A 22371-nucleotide genomic window follows, 5' to 3' on the forward strand; every position below is an offset into this window, starting at 1 on the left:
CTGCTATAAACCAGCTCTCGGAGACGGGGCAGGAGTTACCGCTCGCTCTCAGCGGGTGGATGTTTGCCTTCGCCTGAAAAACGAACCAAGAGCTGAGGAGGGGGAACCCGCTCGGCTTCGAGCGCCTGGCCCTGCGGAGCCCAGCCGAGCCGTGCCGGGGTGCGCGGCGGCGGCGCGGCCGCTGGAGGGCAGGCGAACCGTGCCGGAGCGGGCCGCGCCGCCGGGGAAGCGCCGGGCAAGCGCCGAGTACCTGCCCCCGGTGTAAATATCCCGCCGTGGCAGCGCTGCCGGGCTCATGGACCCGGACGGGCGCGGCCCGGCCCTGCCCTGCCCGAGGGGCTGCGGGTGCCCCGACCCGGAGCGGGGCAGAGCCGGGGCTGGCGGTACCCCCGCTGCCGCCCGCCTGGGACGCGCCGGGGCCGGGACGTGCTCCTGCCCCTCGGAGGTAAGAGAGCAGCGGCGCGGCCGCTGGCACGGAGCGGGGCAGGGGCGCAGCGGCAGGCGCCGCTGTGTTGTGTGCGGTGATGTGTGCGTGCTTCCCGTCGCGCTTCGGGCGGCCGCGGCACTGCGCGCTCCGTCGCGGCTCCCCCCCCCCCCCGCCTTATTCTTTATGCTCTCGCTATTTCACAAGCCCCGCTGCCGGTCGCGCTGCGCTCCCGCCCATCCCTCCGCGCAGCCGGTGCCCGCCCCGTCCCGCCTCCCGCTCCGCGCCCCGCGCATCGCCATGCCGCCCGCGCGGAGCGGCGGGGCGCGGAGCGGGCGCGGGGCCGCCGAGACGCTTCATCCGCCTCGCAGGGCCGGGCCGGGGGGGCGGCGGCGGGGGGGGGGCACTTGCTGATGGTCGGAAGTTACTGACAATAAGCACCTTCATCCCCCCCAAAGGCGGAGAGAGAGAGAGGGAGAGGAGGAGGAGGAGGAGAGACAGGGGGAGAGGAGAGCTGATGCCTAAGCGAGTCACTCGGAGGAGGCAAAGCGGGCGGTACCACAACTTCTCGGCGGCGCGGAGCGGCGCGGAACGGCGAGGAGCAGCGCGGAGCGGAGCTCGCCGGCCGGATCGCTCCCATGTCAGGGCGGCGGTGGGGGACTGCACTCCGCTAGCGTGAAGCCACTGACCTCCCCCTCTCCTCGCCCAGCGATGTATTCACTGCTCTCCGCCTGCACTTGCCTGTAAGGATTATGGCATATTTTGAAATATTTTTTATTATTTTTTTATTGCTTTTATTTTTTATTAAACTCTCATTTTGGAGGCTCCGGTTGCGTTTGCCTTGCAATCAGGTGGTAATGGGGACTCGAGCCTTTCTATAAGCAGAGCATGGCTTTGCGCCCTTTAAAACATTGCAAACAAAAACAAAGCTTAAAAAAAAAAATCAACTTTAACCATTTTACCGCATCGTTTGATCTTTTGTTGCCTTTTTTGTTTTTTCTCCTCTCCAGATGTTTACATTTCCTGCTGCTGTGCTTTCAGGTACAGGTACGTGTCCTTTCTGTCCTCTTTCGCTTTTGGTTGTAAAATAGAAACAAAGGCGGCGTGCTGACCTCGGAGTGCCAGCCAGATTTTTGCGAGGGCTTTCACTTGTTTCCCTCCCTAGTTTTTACAGCCGTATTAAACCGATCCCCGCGGCAGATGCTGGAGCGTCGAGCGGGGCTGCCCGTCTCGCCTTGCTGCCGCTGGGTGCCCGCTTGTGCCGAGGCACCGCTGCGGGCCGCGGGCTGCGGCGCAGCCGGGTGCGACCGGTAGTGGGATCCTCTGGAGTGCATTAGCCTGGCTAATGATGTGAGAGGGAGTGCTGGACTCTCCTCCTTGCACAATGTTGATTGATGCACTTGCCTTGGAAGAGCAGGCGCTCTCCTTCTCGCCCTCTTTTTTTTTCCCCTTCGCTTTCCTTTTTTCATTTTTTCCCCCTTTCCTAGGGAACTTACTCCCAAAAACTGATACTTTGAAAAACACGAGTTTCCTAAGCCAGGAGAAGCAGGCTGCATGCTTCCCTCCCCATTATTCAGTAGAAAGCCGTCCAAGTCAGCTCCTGCCTTTGATCCTGCCTCGGCAGGAATGAAGCCGTTGGAGGAACACCCTGAGCGGCGAGGCTCTGCAGCCCCGGCGCCTGCCGGATGGGGACGGTGCCTGGGGGTGCAGGGTGGACGCTGTCCCCTGACACCTCCTGGGATGCGGGATTTAGCCGGGTATCCTGGAGCAGACCCACCTGCGGACCAGGCAGAGCAGGTGCCGCTGTTCCGGGGGCTCCTGCCCATCATCCATCCCATGGGGCTGGGGACCACTCATGCACCCCTCAGCCCCATGCTGTGCTTTGGCTGGGAGTGCACCTGCTCGTCCCTGCAGATACCCAACAGAAGTGAGGGATGGTGCTGGGTGAGCATCAGCAGCACAGCCTGGGCAAGCGCAGCCGCAACCTCCAAGGGGGCTCCCATTGCTCCGACCAGGCTAAATCCCAAACCAGCCCCATCCCCACCTCTTAAAAAGAATAAATCCCTGGTCACAGCTTTTTTTCTCATCCCTTCTGAAAACTGCAGCTGGAACCTAGCACCAGCAGAGCCTCCTCATGAGGAGAGGATCCACAGCTGTAAATTACCCTGCGGTTGGAAGGTGTTTGCTCTGTTTCTACGGTGTGTTTTCAGTTGGGTGTTTTTGGGTTTTCTGTGGGTTTTTTTCCAAGCCCAAGGAATCCCAGGCTGTGCTGGGCTCGCAGCGACGGCACCTTTGCAGCGGGGAGACATTTTTGTGCGCTTGTGCGGTAACTGAAGTTAATCAGCCTCCAGCCCCCTCCCTCTCCCCCTCCCTTTGGTGCTTTTAGTGAATCAGAAAAAGTTTGGCTGGCTGCCTGGAAAGCACTTGCTAAAATCTGATCTCTTACTTCAGCAGCCTTAAAACAAAGTTATTGGCATTTATACAGTTGGAGCTTGCAGGCTTCCAAAGCAATAAAATAATAAGAAAGGGGGGGAAGAAAAGCTCTGCTCTCTGGTGCTATTAGAACCATACTTGCTCCGTTCCGTGCTGATTTTGCAGCGTTTGGCGGGGTGTGAGGCAGGGATTCACCGCAGGATCGTGTCCTGGGCCGTGGTGCCTCTCGCTGGGTGTCACACCGAGAGGCGAGCTCTGTCGGCGATTAGCGTTGGGAGCCAAAACATTAGATTAGTCATACTCAAGGGCCTTCGAGTGAGTGTTTACAGTATTAATGGTAGATGAAAAGATGTGAATGCTGTAAGTTTTTATTGCCCGTTTTGTTACACTTTCTTTCTGGATTTATTCGCAGGATTACATGTTTTGAGCCTGAATGGGAGCGAGGGATTATAGGATTTCTTTTATAATGATCAGTTTGGGTAGGAGTTAGCCTTTGGTGAACTGGAGTAAATTAATGCATCACTTAGGTTTAATATTTATTTAGGCTAAAGGAAGTTGTTTAGTTTTGCTTAAAGGGCTCTGTGTTGTATTGGGGAGATTTAAGAGTGCCTGTAATGGATTATATTCTAAGGCTGCCTTTCGCCCTCCCATGCAAGCCATGATCAGCGGTCGTCCCACATTGTAGCCTTAGAATTACACTCCTCTGCAGCCGACTGTTACCCTGTGGCTATGCTTGCAAAGGTAAAAACCCCTCCAGCATGCCCTGGGCTTGGGCATTTTGGGTAACTTCTGTGAGTTACTCATGCTTGAAGGCTGTGCTGCGTTGACGTGGAGCTGCCTGCAGTTAGGTGGTGCAGAGGCTCTGCTGCTGGCTAGAAGCTTTCTTGTAGACCCCGAGCCCCCCGTCTGCAGGTGACCCAGTTGGGTGCAGCATCACCTGTGGACAAGGCTGTGGATGAGCTGGTCTCCTCAGGGACTTGCCATGGGGTGAGATTTCCACAGAGGGACACTGGTGGGAATCGTGTGTGGCAGGTCGGAGGGGAGCGCTGCTGGAGCACTGCGTGCTGGCATGGCCATGAGAGCAGCCCTGAGGAGGACAGCTCCTTCTCTGGTCCCTTCCCCTGTGTCCCCAGATCGTTTTCTTCTCTTGTATCTTGGGAAGTTCTGCTCCTGCCTGGGCCTGCTGCTGTCCCGAAGGCAGCAGGGGCGCTGGATATCTTTGGGGACACTAGAGGGGTTGTTTGCACAGGTTGTTCTTAGCGATGCGTTTTGCTCATTAGTAATCTCTCCCCTATCACTGATCTCAAGCATCCTTCAGTTTAATTCTCCTACTGCCTTTTCACACTTCTGGAAGGAATCTGTCCTCTTGCTTTTTCTCTCCTAGTGTCCCAGAGCAGTTTCAGGTTTGGCTTTGGAGTCAGTCTTCACATGGGCCAGAAACCCCGTGGGCAAGCGCCTTTTGTGGATGGCGTGGATTTCCTGTGCTATGCTGTCTCTGGCAGCCCCCATGGCCCTTAGGACACTGGGGTCAGGGACTTCGGACCTCAGGAGCTCAGAGGTCCCTCTTTGCTGGGGCTGGAGGCAGCTTTGGTGTAGGCTGAGCAGTAGGATGCAGGGGTTGGGGTGTTGCCATGGTTTGCAGGAGCTTCCAGCTCTTCTGCCCAGGGCTACCTCCAGCACATCATGAGCTGGGGTATGGGGTGATGCTGGCATGGGTTGCCCCAGCCACACCATAGAGTGGAGGCTGATGCTGCCTCAGCCTCTTCTCTGCCCTGATAAACCTCAGCGTTTTCTTCTACATGAAGTGCATCTGTCTTAGATTATGAAGAGGTCCCTGACAGGGCCAAATCCTTTGCTTTTATGGCTCTTGTAGGTTAAGATCCAGCTTTGGAATCTGATCTAGAAGCAAACAGGAGGTCAGAAGAGCGCACAAGGCAGCACAGGGCTATTTTCACATCTGCTGGCGTTGTGTAAGAGGCAGGCTGCTGCGCGCCATGCCAACAGCAACTTGTGTTTCTCCTAAGCTCCTGTGCAGCGACAGACAGTTATTGTTTGGGGCTCTGTAAAGTGAGACACAGAGCAGCGTTGCTTCCACGCGCTCAGTGAGCCAGAGCCCGCGGTCTGGCGAAGCAGCGCGCAGCACATGTCGGAGGCTTGAGCCCGCTGAGCGCTTCCTCCCGCTCCCCGTCTGCTCCTCTGCAGCCTCCCCGGGGCCACTGGACGGGGACACCGCTGCGGAGAAGCCGGAGCACGGCCCTCACCGTGGCTGGCTCCTGGCTGCCCGCAATGTGGCTGTGAGGCGGTGCCAGAGCCCGGGGGTCCCTGCTCGCCCTGCCCTCACCCTCCTGGCAGAGGTGCTGGTGGCCGGTACCCAAGGCAGGGTGGATTGCATGGCCCCAGCAAGGTTATCCTCATGCCTACCCTCCCTGCAGATGGGCATCCTCCTGCCTTCACCCTCCTTGGGTGTCACATCTGACCCGAGATGGTGGCCAAGGCTGCGTGTGCTGCCAGGGACGGAGGTTTTGGGGCTTAAGCATCGCTGCATCAGTCCTAAAGCCCATGCTGTGGGATGGGGCAGGGGCACTTCGATGTGATGTGCTGCTCCTCATGGCAAAGCCCTGCATGCTGAGGCTCAGCGGGGGCCCTGCGACCTGCAGCCCCCAGGCTGGGAGATCCTATGCTTGGCGTCTCCACTCAGCCTGGACTGGGGCCACCCCCCGGCTCCACGGAGGTGTCTGAACCCCCTCCTCCATGACAACATCCCAAATGAGTTCCACTTTCCAGCCTTGTCTCATTGCGGTTCCTGCCATGCTGCTGTACCTGCCTGAGCTCACCCACCCTGCGCTCGTGTGGGGGTGTGAACACACAAGGTGTGGAAGTGATGCTGTGAAGGACAAAATGTGGCTCAGGTGGGCTGGGAAAGGCTTGAGGAGTTTTCTGCTGATTTTTCCCATCACAGCCAACTCCTTATTATTAGGCAGTGAGAAGATAACAGAAACTGCATAAGCAAAGCCTGATTTAATTAGAGGAGGAGGAGCTCAGTGGTGTTGATGAAGTGCATAACCCCATCACGGTCTGGAGCTGATGAGCTGGTCCATGGCTCTGGGTCTGTGCTGCTGCTGGATTTGCTGTGGTGGAGGCAGTGCCTGCTTGCATGGCTCCACAGGGGCTTGGTTGAGCTTAAAATCACTTGTTCCTGTTTCAACCCCTGTTGGTCTCCAGAACAACCATGCTGCTTGCCACGAGGGAGTTTTATTCCCCCTTCTGACTCATTGCTCCGGTGTATGAATTGTTGTGTCCTGAGGCTGCCCTCCCTCCCTGCTTCTGTCTCCTGGTCTTTGGAGAGCTCAGGCTCATGGAGGAAGAGGAGACACGTTGGAGAGGTTGCCTGGATGGGGAGGTGGCACCGGCCTGGCGCTTATGCTGATGCACGCTCTGGCTCTCCTATGGGAGAAGTGAGACTGAGGTTAGCACAGGGTGAGTGCAGGTGTGGGTCTGGCTGCCAGGGATGGGGGGGCACAGCGTCTGTCCCTGCCTGTCCTGGGCACATGCTGCCTTTGCTTCTCACGGTCCCCAGCTCTTGAGCACGCTGCGGCAGGCCCGCTGCCAGGAAACCCCTCCAACACGTGTTTAGCAGGAGGATTTGCAGGGACAAAGCTGGTTTCCAGATTCCCATCCCAGCGAGGCAGAAACAAACATGAACTCCTTTGGCATTTGGGGCTTGGCATTTTCAGGGTGTGCTGTGCCGATGGGCAGCAGAGCTGCTGCTTGGAGGCTTCGATCCACAATCATTGCAGTTTGCCTTTTCAAAGCTCTAGAGATGTGCAAGATGCTTCAGAGAAGCAGAGGAGGACTTAGGTGTTCTTGAGGAGAGCATGCAGAAGGGCACAGTAGGTGCAGGGCTCTGATTTCCCCTCTTATAGATAGCTGGATGCATCGTGGGTTTTACATCTAATTACTGTTTTGCTTCCCTTATTGCCCATGGCACGTCCAAGCCTGGATGGAGGCGGGTGATGCTGGGTTTGGAGCAGTGCTGGGTTTCACAGGAGAGATGCCTGCTCAAACCCTGTTTGTTTTTCGCTTGTGGAGCGGCTTGGCTGTAGCACGCTGAGGTGGGAAAGAGAAGAGCAGAAAGCGTGAAGGGTTGATGCTTCCATAGCCCTGCGGGCGCGTTTAGGACATGGTGCTGCAGCCCATGATGGGCCCTTTGTTGAGGGGCCACTGGGGGCTCAGGGAGGAGGAACGGTGTCAGGGGGGACTCGGGTGGCCACTCGGGATCTGATTTTGCTGTAAGCTGATAGCGTGGAGCTGGGCAGCCGGGCGAGTGGATCCCTCCCTCTGCTGCGGGAGCCTGAGCTCCAGAGAAAGACTCCCCTGGGGCTGCAAATCATGGTTTTGGATCTGTGAAGCGACTTCCTGGATCCTTGGGAGTATTTTTATGGGTCTCTTCCTTTCCTTCAGCGCTGGGAAAACCCCTGTTGCGCTTTCCCTCCCTCCTCGCTGAGATTTCACTTTGTTTTTTCCCGGATATGGGCACTTGAGGTACCAGTTGTGATAAGAGCAGGTGAAAAATGGGTTCAGTGTGATTTAAACAGGGAAAAAAATGAAGGAGTGGCTGCTGCTGGTGCCCGGGCAGAGCTGTGTGAGGATGGATACCTGCTGTCAGGGCCTTTGCTTGGAGCAAACTGCTCCTGCCCTCGAAGGCTGGGGTTGGTCACAACATGGGTGCTTAGGGGTGGAAGCCTTGGGTGCAGGGAGACACCTAAATACCCTCCTGCCTGTGGGGCAGGCGGGCAGGAGCCCCAGATGCTTTTGAGAGAGATGCTCTGCTGCAAAGCGTGACCTTCCTGTGCTCTGCTACTGAGACCAGGAGGGCTTCCACGTGGGGATCCACGGCCAGAGAAGGTCTGAACCCATTTGTTGTGTTTCCTTCCCTGGGTTTTTGTGTTTTGTTCCCCGCGGTGCCATAATAGCAGGTACAAGCAGAATTATGCAGAGCTGTGCATTACGCTGCCTACCTGGTATGCCGCTTCTGTGTGCTGGTACCTCTCCAGATGTCCATGGAGGATTAAGCATCCAGCGAAGCAGCTGGAGGGAAAGTAAGAAAAAAAAGAAACCCCGAAATAGAAAAGACTGTCTGGCTCTGCCAAAGTATTTTCCTATTGGCATTCAGCAGCCTCGCCATAGCATGAAGAGAAAGAAAGGGGAACAGAGAGAGGAAGGAGGAGGCTTAGCCTGTCATGGTCTGCGTGTTTCCCTTTGTGCTTGCTCCTCGCCGCGCTGGGGGCTGCGGTGGGTGGGAGCCGATGTGCCAATCTTCCCAGCTTGGCCAGGGCAGGCAGCGGGGCTCGTGCCCCTGCTTGCTGGGACATGGGGCTGGGCTCCTCGGGCAGTGCTTCCGCACCTCCCTGCCTCTTTGCCCACACAAACAGCTGGATTTCAAGCTAAACCACCGGGCAATGCTTTCCACGCAGCAGCAGCAGCAGCACATCCTCCCCAGGCACAGCACCGTGCCCTCTGCCAAACTGCACTTACACCCTGCTTGCGGCACGCGGTTGCTTTCTCGTGAGGTTATCAGCTTATTTCTGCTGCAGTCAGTGGAAAAGGGGTCGTGCTGCTGAGGAATCCGGAATGCCTTTAGCATACTGACCTTGGGGTGCAGTAGCGGCGGCTGACAGCACCCTCCCGCGTGCAGCTCCTGTCTCAGTGTGGTGCTCCTGCTTCATGGCTGTGTCCGAGTGTGTGCCCGCTGGCCATGCTGGCTGAGGGGGACGTTGCTTTGGAGGCAAGCTGGGAGGAAAGGGGAAAGATGTGAGGTGGTGGCACTGGGAGATCACAGCTCCTGCCTTGGGGTGGGGGCAGAAGAAAAGGGATAAAACCTGGGTGGTGAGGAACAGGTCCTGCTCATCTGTGGTGCTGGGAGACGAGGCAGAGCCCAGCCCGTGGGGTGGAAGTGCTCTCCCCGGTTCAGCGGGGCAGACATGGGGTGGTGGGCCACAGTCGTGACCAGGCTGTAGGGCAGGATCCTGCGTTCAGTGCTGGGACAGCACCAAGGGGAAGCAGAGTGGCGAGGGGTTGGGTGTGCCCTGTGATTCCTCTGTTAATGTTCCATCATCCAAATCACATTGGGACTTATGAGTCCTAAACCTCACTGAAGGTCCCAGGGAACTGCATGTTGCATGGATACGCGGCAATTAGTAACGCATTGCTCTTCCTACGAGGTATTTCCAGTATTCCTTATTCCTCCCAATTCCTTCTTCTCCTGCTGCATATTTCAGATCCCTTTCTTTCCTGCTAAAATACTATGTTTGGCAGCAGTTTTAAGGACAGCTTGTTAAAAAGCTGTTGTATCTTTTGGAATACCCTGAGCTACTCTTCTGCAGCAATCCAGAATTAACAGAAAGCGCAGAGCAGTGGCAAGCCTGGTACGTAAGTGGGCTTGCAGCACGTGTGCTGGGGGCCCGTGGGCATGGCTGGCAGGATATGAAGCCCCAGGAGTGTAACTTAGAAAACGGGATGAAGGATAATAATATTGATAGAAGGGCATTTTGCTCATGCTTTGTTAATGCATTTGAAGAGAGGGATGGTCTGGAAAGCTGGCACAGCAGTGCTGCGATGGCATGGGTTCCCTCATTGCAGGTGGGACTGGGGTCACCAACCCTGGGTGGTCACTAATGCGCTGCTCCTTGGGCTTCTCCTATCACATCTGAACTGATAGCGGTACTTCTCCCAAGCTGGATTGAAACCATAGGCAGAATTTGATTCAGTTATCCAAATGCACAAGCTAACAGCAAGTGCAGTGCGTACTCTGCTTCCAGCCGCGATTTCCAACTATAAACTAAAAGCTGATTTTGACCCCCTTAAGCTGCCAAGCCCTCAGGTTACAACCCTGTCTGAGTAGCGTCAGTCCCTCGGCGTGGGGCTGTACTGTAAGACTGCACGGTGCAGTGCAGTATTGATTATCTGTAAAATAAACTGTGATGTATGTAGTGCAGGTTTCTGACCCCGTGGTCGCGACCTTGCCGTGATTGGGGAGACTTCCGACCAGCTGAGATCAGAATAGCAAAGAGCCCCCCAGCAATCAATAGAGAAACCAGCAGGTCTGGTGGCTGGGGCCTTTTACAGGAGTAATGTTTGATCCCACATACCCACGGCGTTTTTATCCTGGGGAACAGTTCTACAAACTCCCCATGAAATTAGATGTGAGCCTCTGTGTTGGGTGCTCGGCTGTGCAATAAGCCAGCCTAAGCATGGGGCAACCAGGGACAAATAACTTGGCAGTGCAAAAGGGGGTGAGGACGTTGTTGTGTTGGGGTTTTCAATGGTCAGCTGAGCTGGTACATCTTGGGTGGAAGGGAGGAGTGAGGGCAGCATGGCCAGCCCAGCACTGTCTGCAGGGCAGGCACTGAGGGTCCACCTTGGTTATGCTGTGTATATATTATGAGTTCGAACTAGCACTATCTCAGGCCCCACAAGAGAACTCTTGTGCCTGTAAGCCAAACTGACTCATCTGTGGCAAAACTGATAGCTAGATTGCAGGGCTGAGCGATTGGAGGTGTGCGGATGCCTGCACATGTGGATCTGGTGAGCCCCGGTGCTTTGCTGGGGTTATCCCCCTAAACCCACAACCAAAGCACTACCAAAGTAGGAGATGATGGGACTGGGCTTCTCTGAGGCACCCAGAGAGCATCATCCTCACCCTGACTCTGCTGGTGTGGGCATCGTGGTGGTGCCTCCAGCTCCTGGGTTGGCTTTGCTGCATTTGCTGGGTTGGAGAGGGAGCAAATAAATGGGAATAGCATGCCAGGGAGGCAGAGGGCTTGCTCTTGTGCTGTTTATGTTGAAGGAGTAGGTAATATGAATTTAATTGCTGTTTGAATTTAGCAAACAAGAAAATGGAATTTATTTGCACAGTTTTCATTTCTTTCTGGGAGCCTGATTTCCCCAGCGTGCACCATCACCGTGCGTGCCAAGAAGCTGAAGAACACCAGGTTAAGTTGTGGGGTTTCGCTGCGGAAGAAAATCTGTGCTAACTCTGACACAGGGCCAGCAAGGCAGAGCTTTCAAAGCTGCTCTGTTAGCTAGGTGGTGGGGAGCTACAGCCATTCCCACACCGAACAGGGAACTGTTCCTACTGTTTCATGGGCACTGTTTGTGTGCTGGGGCCTCTGACTTGCTCTAACAGGTCCCTTGCAAAAGGATGCTCAGAGAGCAGAGGGTGGGGAGCCACAGTGCTCTGCAGCATCCCGGTGCTGTAGGCATGAATGCCCGTGGTTCAAAGAAGGGGCTGTTGGGGAATCTCCAGCTGCATGTCACGAGGTCTCCTGTCCGTGTTTGCCCCCAGCTGGCCTGAATGTCCCCCAGCAGCATTTTTTCCTACTGATGGTGCATGGTGATGGATGCAGCAAAGCGTGTTGGGCTCCCGCTGGTACTCACAAGCTGCAGAAGGATGCAGCAGCCACACCTCGGAAGGTGCCTTTGCGATTGTAACGCCTCTTTTTCTTTTTCCTCCTCCATTTAAAATGTTTCAAAAAGGATTAATCTTCCAAAACTTGAAAAGTGTTCCCTGCGAATGGAAAACCTGTGATTGAATTAATTAAATCCAGCTTTTCCCTGACTCAACAAAGCAGAAAGATAAGGAATCCTATTTGTTCTGCATTTGCAGTGTAAAGATTTCCAGGCAGAAGCACAACCAGGAGAGATCAGTACAAATGTTCTATTAGAAAGCAAACCGTGCTTGTAATTTCTGGCCCTGGGCTCACATGTTTGTAATATCGGATCCTGAAGGCAGATTGACAGTTCAGCTTGGATTAAATTCAACACGTGGTTTATGCCATACTTTTGATAGGGCTCAATATTAATCTGATTCTTTTTTTTGTGTGCGGTCTTCAGTACACGAGCAGCAGAATTGTCTGTTCCTAGGGATGTTCTTTGCAGTGAAACCATTGAGGAACGTATTTCTGGAGGGAAGATGAAATTACTGATTTAAAAACCTCTCAAGGTGGCAAGTAAAGTTGAAATCCATTGACTGCAGGCAGTCAGCTTGACATGACCTGGGCAGGTTTGAGCTATTTCATTACCTGATACAAAGAGCGTTTTCTCTAAATATCTTTGGAAAGGCAGCAGAGGAGGAGACTGGCTCGTGCAGAGGGACCAGAGCAGGTTCCTCCTTCCATCAGCATCAGCTCGCAGTTCTGGTCAGCTGGGAGTGGAGGTGATCACCATTTGTTCTTGCACATGCTTGGGTTTCCTCATGGGAATAATGGGCATTGCCACTGTCTGCTGGTTCCCTGAACAACCTCTTTTGGTGTGTCCCAGAGATGAGCTTTTAGGTACGTTGGCCCACGAGGTACAGACAGTTATCTGTATAGTATATATTCTGTTTATCAATGGGCTTCACTCTCCATAGCTGGTGCCTTTTGTCATTGCTCTGTTCCCTAGAAAGCAAGTAGGGAAAAAAGGCAGAAGAATTGAGAACGGGGGGGGACCAAAGGAGAAGAGGCAAAGGAGAAATTACTTGATGCCTTTGAACTCTGTGGCTCTGCAGTTGTGTTCCTGGAAACCTGGCTGCAAGGCTTTCTGTCTGTCTTTGCTGTAGGATGCAGTGATCTGTTGTGGCTAATGTTTGGGCTGCATCCACCTCCAATGCAAATGTGGTTGTTTCATGGGGGTGAAGTTGGTCTCAAAGCTTGTCTTTGGTGCTTGAAGGTAACCAGTGCTGGCAGGACCTGTTGGGTGCTTGTATGCTGCTGGAGTAGAGTGCTGGAGAAGCTCTGGTTTGACGGTGATGCTGAAAGCAGATGAGATCCTTATCCCAACTACATATTAACTTCATAGAGAATGAAGTTAATGGAGCTGGAGGTAAACATTGCCTGGGTTTGCATTCATTTGAAGCTGCCTCCAGCAGCAAGTCGCACCCAGTGAGGTGCCTTAGGCAGGCTCTCCCCTGAGTGACGGAGCTCCTGGGGCACGTGTCTTGGGGTGAAGCCCTTGGGTTCTCAGCAAGGCGGTGGCATGTTCCCTGCATCCATCCGTGCTGGGTGAGCCTCAAACGGAAAACGTGTGTTTGCGCAATTAGCGTGGCCCCTTCCTTCCCTGGGAGCAGAATGGTTTATTGATTTCTTTGGCCCGCTCGCCCCCACCCATTCAGCAATAATGACCCTTCCACCCCAACCCTAAATCATCCCAGCCTGCCTCACCCGTAAGCCCTCTAATCTTTTTGGGTTGTTGTTGGTATTTATGCTCGTGGAGGTTTATGATCTGTCGGCGCTGGCTGCTGAAATGCTTTATTTATCCATGCGCTGGGCCACACAGGGAGCGTCCTTATTCTGGTATCATGTTCAGGATGCTGTAGTTAAGGTTTGTGTCAGCACTTCCATGCACAAACCTTGTTATTCAGGGGTTTTGCAACTCTGTGGAAAAGAAAACCAGTGACCTGGCACGGCGAGGGGAGGCTCGGAGGCACAACATGAAAGCCCAGCAACCCACTGCCCATTTAGGGATTATTAGATGGGCAACCTCTCTCCTGGAGGAAAATAGCCAGAAACATCCGCCTCCTTTGGTTTGATTTTGTAAGAAGAAAGGCCCTCTTTTGTGGGCTTGTATTGGTGTCAGATGGGGAAAACACAGTGAGGTAGGACACAGGCTGGAATCCTCTCTGGATACTTAAAAAATAACCATCTGGAGCAAAACTGCCTTCTGCTCTGAGGAAATGATGGGGAGGGTTTGGGGAGGGCAGTGGCTGCTCCCTGCTGCCTCGCTTCACCCATCCGGCCCGGCACCGAACAGTAGGCAGTGGGGTATATAAACCTGATTTATTGCCCTGTTAGTGTAGGAGCTTGTGGGCTTATAAATTACTTGGAGATTTCTCGATAATAGAGGGAGTGTGGTATAAACAGGAGAGATAATAGGGCTTGAGAATGTATTTCAAAGAACTTTAAGGGAAGGAAAGGTTTCGTGGCTGTTGGCAGGTATGGGATGATGGCTGGCTGTGGTGGAGGACAAGCCTTTACAGACCAACCCAGCTGGGATGTTTTGTTATTGCTCCCTCTTAATGGCTGATGGGTTTTGTGGGTGCCCCATGGAGCAGCCTGGAGCAGAGCTGATAAGTCAGTGAAAATGCCCGCAGAGCCCGTTAGCCCAACACAGCAGGGTTTGCATCCAGGCAGCTTGTTTAAGCAGGATTGATCAGCCCCTTGTGTCCGCAAGCAGGAGCAGGCAGAGGTGAAGCACTCTCCGGCTTCCCTGGAAAGGGGACAGTGTGGCAGCCGGGTTTTTGTGAAGGGAAACGGGCTGTGCCACATAAATGCTCAGCCCTTCTGTTAGCAGGTACCAAGCCTGTGTGGCTGACAGCCCTAAATCACTGCTCCAAAACCATTCTTCTCATCTCCTGGATGGAGCTGGCAGGTCTCGCAGCTTCTCTGCGGGCTTGTGAGAGTGCCAGGCTTGAAGAGGAGCATCTCGACACCCTTGGGGGTGTTGCAGCTGGCCACACATTTTCTTCAGTAAATGTGAACTTTTAAGCCATTTAACATCTTGGTCTTACTTGAGGATGTCTTTGGTGTGAAATCCTGCTTTACCGATTGCTCCTGGAAGCTCTGCAGCGTGTTACTGTGCAGCATCTCAGACTGTGGCTTTGAGGTAGGGCCACCCTGGAGATAGGATAGGAAACAGAAAACGTCGCTTTTAACAAGACTTAAATTGAGTTTTGCTAAATAAAAGTAGGTCTTCCCAGGTAAGTTGATGTGAAGAGATTTGATTGAAGTAAGTGGCACGTTTTCAAATGGAAATGGGCTCTGTCCATGTCCCACATCAGCAGGGCTCCTGTGGTAACGTATGTGGGGTTCAGAGGATGTCCAGGGAGCTCCATCCTGCCTTATAATTCATTAAACAGTTTTTGCAAGGCAAGCAAAACATAAGGCAAGATCACAAAAAAATGCCTCCCTTGCAGAGATGAAGGAAATTTTGCATCTTATCTTTCAAATAACTGATCGAATTACTGATGGAAATCATCTCTGGAAAGCCCTGTTCCAGAAATAACTTGCAAGGCTTTTGTAAATAAAGATGTTCCTCGTGTATGTGGGAAGAAACTATGCAGGAACAACTCTTAACACTGCAGGTGCTCGGTCCTGGTTGCTTGGGGAGAGGAAAAGGAAACTTGTCAGCAATGTGTTGGCAAAGTCTGCAGCCGAAATGGGGAAAAGCTGCTTGAAGGACAAGTGGTGCCCATCTCCATGGCTGTGGTTTCACAATTGCCATTTGTTTCTGGGTAGTTTGCTGGCCTACTCTGCTTTTCACCCAGCCTGCTCTTCCTCAGTGCTGTTGGGCTCTGTCCTTACCAAGTCCCAGTGGGTTCAGAGAGCTTGGCGGCTTGCTCTTGGGAGCTGGTCTCCTGCTGGGTTGCGCTGTGCCCTTGTACTGGTTCCCTGCTCTCTCCTCCTCAGGAGCTTCCAACATCATTTCCAAACCTAAGCCTTTCTTGTGACACAGCAATGCTGGGCATCTCTGAGCCCCTGCGTGAACAGGGCAGACAAATCTTATATCCCCTCTGTTCCTTTTCTGTGAAGTCTGGGGTTTGATGCAGCTCTGTACATTGCTCTTGAAACAGTGCTTTTTTTCCTGGCTTTTCCGACAGCAGCCTAAGTCAGAGCTTGTCTGATAGACTATTTGGATATGGTGGGTGAAGCCCAAGGACAGAGAACATGTCATTACATATTACCAGCATCACTGACGAGTGGGAACTGGAAGGAGAAAAGGGATGCCCAGGGGTGGTTGGTATTTTATTGGGGGTTTAGACCTGAGGAGAAGTCCCTGTCTCTGGACCATAGGCTGAAGTTTGCAGAGGTCTTCATATGCAGCTCCTTTTCCTGTTTTGACACTGAAAGCTTCGGATCAGCCTGGCTGTTGGGGCAGGTCCGCAGTGACGCCTTGCAGTGCTGCCATGTGCCAGCCACATTCAGCACCACCAGCGCTGCTGCCTTTATTTCACTGGGTGAGGATGAAGGGCCCAGAAAGGCCGTTCCCCAGGCTGGGCATCCCCATCCAGTGTTGTAATCAGGCTCTGACAGAGATCAGTCCAGAGAGACAGGAGTTTTCCTTCTCAATAACTGATACTCGCAGGCTGGCATTCAGGAGACAGAAAACCATTGAGGCTGCTGTGTGTTTATCAGTTTCCAGTGATGTTTTGGTAGTTTCTGTAACATGGATTTGATACTTGCCCTGAACCTGCAAACGTCTCCCTTCAGAGTGGTGCTGCCGGAGATGGTGGGAGTAAAGAAGATGCTCAGTCGAACGATGGAGAAGACAAACTTTAAATGTAGGAGGGGAGGGTGCAAGGCATGGGAGGTATTTTGGGTCTCAATCTGCTAATGTCAGGCAGTCCTAAAAGCAAGCATGAAAAAACTGGAGGCAGACTGGAGGGAATGAACACCAAGCAGAAGTGAGGTACCAGCAGTACAAACATTCCCAGTGGAATGACTCCTGCAATTTCAGTAAATCCCCTGGTTGGCCTCCAGTTACTGCTGAACGGATTAACTTCCCTGTCTTTGGTCACAACCATTTTCTTATATCCCAGCACTGTGCAGAGGCTGCCAAATCATGGGATGAGTGAGCAGTGACACCTGACGAGGTCCCTGTCTCCTTGGCACCATTCCTGTGTAGGGTCACTAGGTGTTACCATGCCAGAATAAGCAGGAGTGGGACCGTTTGGAGCTTAATAAAAGGTTTCCAGAGAGGAAACTATAGAGGAAAAGTGGCACAGGATAATTCTATAGGGTCTCCAGACAGCTCTGCTGAACCAGCTGGGTGCTTCTGGAGAAGCCACCTTTCACATCAGATCAGTGCTTGGGCGCTGCTGTCCAGGGAGGCAGTTGTTGAGCCACATCTCTCCTTTCATTGCAGATGCAATGGAAAAAGGTGTTTTGGAAATCGTGTCCTGAACTCGTGTGTGCTGCTCGGCAGTTGCCATGTTTTACCCTAGAGGGAGTTGCTTTTCTGCAGTGGGAGCAGGGATCTGTGTGTTCCTTGGACGAAGTCAGGGGACCGGGATGAAAGGAGCTACCAGGGTAAACATCGGATCGCTGCTGCGGTGCTGCCGCTGCAGATGTTTATTTCTCTTACGGGGAGATTGGTCTCTGATCTTCTGTCTCCTCCTGACAGCGGTGTTTTCCTGAGTATCACTTGGGTTTCCCATGTCTTGTGCTTTTGCTTCTGTTTTTATGGAGGTCCCAGCTGGGCTGGTATCAAGGAGAAGAGCCGGAGATGTCACCTGGGAGATGATGGGCCCGTGCTTCAAAACCAGCACTAGGGCTGAATGACTGCCTTTTCCCAGGGTTTGGAAAACGCCTGACTCATTTCGGTGGAGTGGGCTTGGGGTTTCTGCTCTGCCCCAGTGCTGTGGCCAGACAGGTTTGCAGCTGGAGCATCTGCCCTGAGAGGAAGCTGCTGCTGTGGAGGGAAGGAGAGAAAAGCTCCGGAGTGCTTTGAACCTGGCAGGTTTTCCAGTGATTGGGCTCAGGTCTCATCTGAAGATACCAACAAATTCCTGGGAAGTATTTTTAGTGGGGTGCCGCAGCTTTTTTCCCAAGAGCATCCCGCTGGGACAGCTGCCCTGGTCTCTGCTTGCAGCCCAACTGGTGTGGCCAGGCTGGGCTCCTCCACCACTGGGTGCGAAACGGGGTAATGGGGACGAGCCATGGGCTCAGCAGTACCCTGTGATGAGTGGGGTAGAGGAGGGGCAGCCCCTTACCCTTGTTTGTCACCCTTGCAGGGCTCCCTGTGCTTTGTGCAAAGGCTTTTACGTTGTTCTGGGAGCACGTTGGACGATGCTGCTGGGTCTGCTTTGAAAGGAAGGTACTCTGCAGCTCCCTGTGCAGATGATGTGAGTTCAGACACGGGTTACTGTGCTGCTGCCTGGTCCAGGACCAGGCTTGCTCTTCGTGTGTTTTGGGTTGGAGAGACTTTACAGTTTCCCCTGGAAGTTTTGTTTCTTGAATGCCTGTTTCAGCTGCTCAAAAACCAATCAACAACTACTTACAACCATTTGAATGGCTGAATGGTTTTAATTCCTGTACATCAGGGCCGTTTGTTTTCTCCATTAAGAAGAGCTATTTGGTTAAGGAGGTAGAGACAGTTGCAGCATGCTGAACTCCCTGAATCCAACCGCTGGCTTTGTGATCCATGGTCCCAGAGAGGTTGGTTGGGGCTGTTCTCTTTGCAGCGATACCTGTGCTGCAAGGAGGGGCACAGGCATGAAACTACTTCTGAAAACTGCTTATGTCCTGGTGCTGGCAGGAGGGAGTGGTGCCAGCGGCACAGAGCCATGCAGGGACCCTGGGCCACGTGTGGCCCCAATGAAGCCTGAAGGATGATGCCACTGGTCAGCAGAGCACGTGGGGAATTAATCAATGTTGAAGCCTCCCCCTGAGCAGAGAGTGCACCCCTCGGGAATGGGGCAGTTATTTTGGGTGTTGGTTTACCCTCATTGAACCCGATGGTGTCAGAAATAACTGTGGTGAAGTGGCAACTATGGGAGGGTAGCTATTCCCCAGCAAAACCGCCTGGGGAGAAGCCATGGCAGGAGATTTCAGCCATAACGGGGAGTATTTTGGAAAGCTTAGGGTTATGGAAGCAGTGATTTTGTAACTCAGGACTGTTGTGAAAGCAGTTGTAGTGTAACACATCCTCCAGAGCCAATCCTATCTTCTCCCCTTGGGTTGCGTGTCTCGGGATGGGTTTGGTCTGGGTGGTAGGACGCGTCCAGAGCAATGTATGTGCAGTACGGTCAGTCCTGGGGATGTACGAGGGTTTCTGCTGGCACCAAGGTTTGGGTTGCTGTGATCACACACTGACCGTGTGGCTGCAAGGCGGTGCTGTCCAGGCAAGATTTGGCACCAAAGAGGATGAGACCTGAGCCGGGGTTGGGAAGTGGCAGATGGGGCAGTGCCTGGAGAGGATGTGGGGGCTTCATCCTGTCCCTGGATAGCTCCACCACTATCTAAGGTGAGTGGCAGAGCTAAATGAGCAGTTGGGTGATACGTGATCAGCTTATTCCTACATTTCTTCCAGTAAAATTAGTGCAGAAGTAAATGGAACACTGTACATTTTGGGAAACCAGATGCTGAACATGGGAACAAATTTGGAGCCCTGAAACCCAGCCTATCCAGCTTCTGTCTGGGAGTTTATTTACAGCTGTGGCATTAACCCTTGCAAATTCTTGCAGCCCAGGCTGCACAAAGATGCCCCATGGAAGCCTAAGGTGACCTCATGAACACCATGGAAATGTCTTTCAGTAAGCAAGGGAGGAATCTGTTTGTTGAACTGTTTGGTTTTAGTTAAATATCCTCTATTTTTTTCCTCTAACTTCTCTTTTTGAAACTCTCTTTATTCTGGAATCCTTACACTATTTCCTAAAAATATGGTTTCACTAATAGGGTTGAATATTCTGAAATGGATGAGCAGTGGATCTTGTGGGACAGAGCGGTAGCACTCAAACAAAGCTGGCTGCTTTGCATGAGCGTGGGCTCCAAGTCTCCCTGCATCCGCATCTCTTCCTGAGACAGTCAGGTGGATAAACAACAGCTTTGAGTCAGGATTGCTGAGGTCACCTTCAACTGGTGTCATGGATGTCCCATGAGATGTTTTAAAGCCCTGCCCAGATGTGTGTCCCAGTTTGGGAGCAGCCGAAAGGACAACCACGGTTACGTGACAAGTGGGCATTTCAGCGTGTCCATCTGCTACGTGGAGGATCTCAGTTTGCCCCGAGACCTCAGTCAACTGATGGTGGTCAGCCAACGGCTGGAGCTGCAGGGCCAAGCACCCGCAGACCCCTCTGAGTGCGTGAGGACATGCAGCGACCCTTCAAAATGATCCTGGGGCAAATGAGGTGCCAAAGCTGGAGTGGTCACACCTGCGTGGTGTCGGGTCGGACCTTCAGCTCTGACCTCCCTCACAAGCCCTGGCAGCAGCTTTGGAAGGCAGCATTTTGCCAGTCGCAGTGGAAGTCAGAAGGACCACCCAGTTCTGATAAGGGCAATTGAGAAAGGAAGGGGAAGATTGTGAAAAGAGGGGCAAAGGGGCACAAAGGGAAGAAAAAAACCCCACTGCTGAACAAAAATGAAGATCAAGACCGCTGTTAAACACACTGCCTGCGAGGGAGGTCTCCACCGTGCCTTTTCTAATCTAGAGCCAGCAAGGATTGTATTAACAGCTTCAACGCAATGGAACAAATTAATCCCTGATGTAATTGAAATCGGTGAGGTCTCACAATAGGTGAGTTTGACCCAGTGGGATAGAAATAGAACAAGTATTGGAATGAAGGAGTGAAATGAAGTCACACTGTTCAGCCATTGGTATTTCATTCCTAGAAACAAAGGCCAGACAAATGCAGAGAATACATGGCTCTGCTGGGCATGGTTGAAAGCTGCTCAATAATATCAAGCTTTGAAGGGATATTTCTGTGTGCAGAGGAAGTATATAGCAGAGATATAACAAGCATTAAAAAGAAAGACAAAGAAAGAAAGGAAGAAAGAAAAAGCCCTGCTTGCTCGTTGCCTGATTGATAGCTGTGGTAACAAATGCCAGCCCTAAGTTTAAAAATAACAACACATCACAACTGGAGAAAAACATGTGAAATAGTTAAGGTCTGAATTGTATTTCTGGAGAATCAAAACTGTCAAGAGCTCGTGGCAAGAGGCAGCATCCTGCAGACACCCCTGCCTTGGAGCGGCATGGGGCTGGTTTGCTTTGGTTAGTACAGGTAGCAGGAGCTCATCCCATGGGGAGACGGTGCCTTTTGGCACGGGGAGGTGGCTTGTCTTGGCTGCTACATCCCTGCTGCACCAGGGCACAACGCAGACTCCTGTGGGGGGAAGGTGGTGGCACAGGGGTGGGCTGCCCTTGCTGCTCTCATAATGTGACCTGGGGGCTGCAGCCAGTGAGCTTGTCCTGAATCAGTGAGAAGGGGCAGATGCAGGTGGAGGTGTGGTGGACGGGTGCTGGAGCTGCTCAGGATTGCTGCACTGCAGCACCTCAGCATCACGCTCGTGCTGGGCTCTGCACCGGCTGGAGCACTCGCTGTGCATGCGCCTCCTCTTTCCCTGCCTGCCCATGAGCATGGCCGGGGCTTTAAGAGTCATTAATGAAGGCTGAAACCCTGCTCTTCCCCAGACTGAGCCGTTCCCCAGGGTGGAACAAGTTTAAAATGTCACCATCTCACAAGCTGTGCGTTTTCACAGTTCTGGCTATGGCTCACTCCATCATCAAAAGGAGAAGTTTGGTTTTCTCGAAGGCGGCATCATCTTTCTCTAGAAAATGGCCAAATACTGACTGATGGGCCATAAAACATTCGTTTCCTCAAGCTCTCGGGTTCCAGTTTTTTGGCACTCGCTCCCGTCTTCCTTGTGGTTTCATACCAGGCTCAGTAACACTGCTGTCTGCCATCCGAGGGTTGATGGACTTGTTGCGTTAGGGGAGCTGGATAGCAGTGGTACATGGCTTGGAAAGCTGGTGGGATCTCGGGGAGGTGCTGGGCAGTTTAGCTGAGCACTAGCTATATTCCACAGCGGTTTCAGAGGGAATGGAGGTCTGAGGCTGCCCAAGGAGGTTTAATGTGTGGCCTCTCTGAATGCAGCAGGCAGCTCTCTGGACAAGAGGAGGCTCCGCTTGCAGAGCAGCTTTTGGATCCAAGTATGTGTCACCTCGCTGAGTTGTATGTCCCCTTTTCCAAGCCCTTGAAATGTCTTCTCTTTGGGTCTTGTTTAACATTTCTGAAATCTAAAGGGATGGGCAGGCTCGACCCCCTCATCACCCCGTTTCCTTCTTTCCAGCTCCATCCCTACATGCACTTCACTTAGAGCGCATTAAACAAAGAGCAAACATCCTTGAATTTCACATACTGCAGTAACTTGAAAGAGCTCAAGCCAAAGAAGTGAGCGGCTCAGTTTCAGAGCATATCTGTGCAGGAGTGAGGGGAGCTCTGGGTTTCTCTCCAGCATGGGCTGATGTCTCCATGCCAAGGGAGAGCTTGGCACCCATCCTTGGTGTGGGCAGGAGCAACTCTGCAATGAGGGCAGATGCAGGAGGGGAGGTGGAGGTGGTCTGGTTCTTGGCTTTCTTTCTTTCCCAGCATGGTGAAACGGATGTTGGGAAGAGAGCAGAGAAAGGAAATAGCCTGAATGCATCACAAGGAAAAGCACACAGAGGAAAAGTATTCAAGCTGAAGGACATTGTTGGTACATGAACAAATGAAGGTAAACGGGATGTAAATATATGAGGTACAAAATTAGGGAAGTGTTTCTGAAACGTTCTAAGGAAGCAAAAATAAAAGATGGTTCATGACTCAATTTATGAATGGGCTATAAAGTGCTACAGCTCTCATGGAGCAAGATCTTTTGGCATCTGGGTTTTAAATAGGACATTTGTGCTTCTCTGATGAAATATTTTTTCCCACTGAAACAAAACTTTCTGACAGTGCATCCTGGAGGATAAAGAGTCATCATCCAAGGTGATGCTTCCCA

General features: G+C 52.7%; 1 protein-coding gene across 1 annotated transcript in view; it reads left to right on the forward strand.

The window, feature by feature from the left end:
* Positions 1-276: 276 nt before the first annotated feature.
* Positions 277-22371, forward strand: part of FGF18 (fibroblast growth factor 18) — a 71727-nt gene continuing 49632 nt past the window's right edge. The window contains exons 1-3 of the mRNA XM_065690425.1: positions 277-445; positions 883-1167; positions 1435-1471. Coding sequence (XP_065546497.1) covers positions 1136-1167; positions 1435-1471 — 69 coding nt within the window. The 5' untranslated portion in view covers positions 277-445; positions 883-1135. The remainder of the gene's footprint in view (positions 446-882; positions 1168-1434; positions 1472-22371) is intronic.

Source organism: Lathamus discolor, chromosome 10, assembly GCF_037157495.1.
Source record: "Lathamus discolor isolate bLatDis1 chromosome 10, bLatDis1.hap1, whole genome shotgun sequence".
Lineage (NCBI taxonomy): Eukaryota > Metazoa > Chordata > Aves > Psittaciformes > Psittacidae > Lathamus > Lathamus discolor.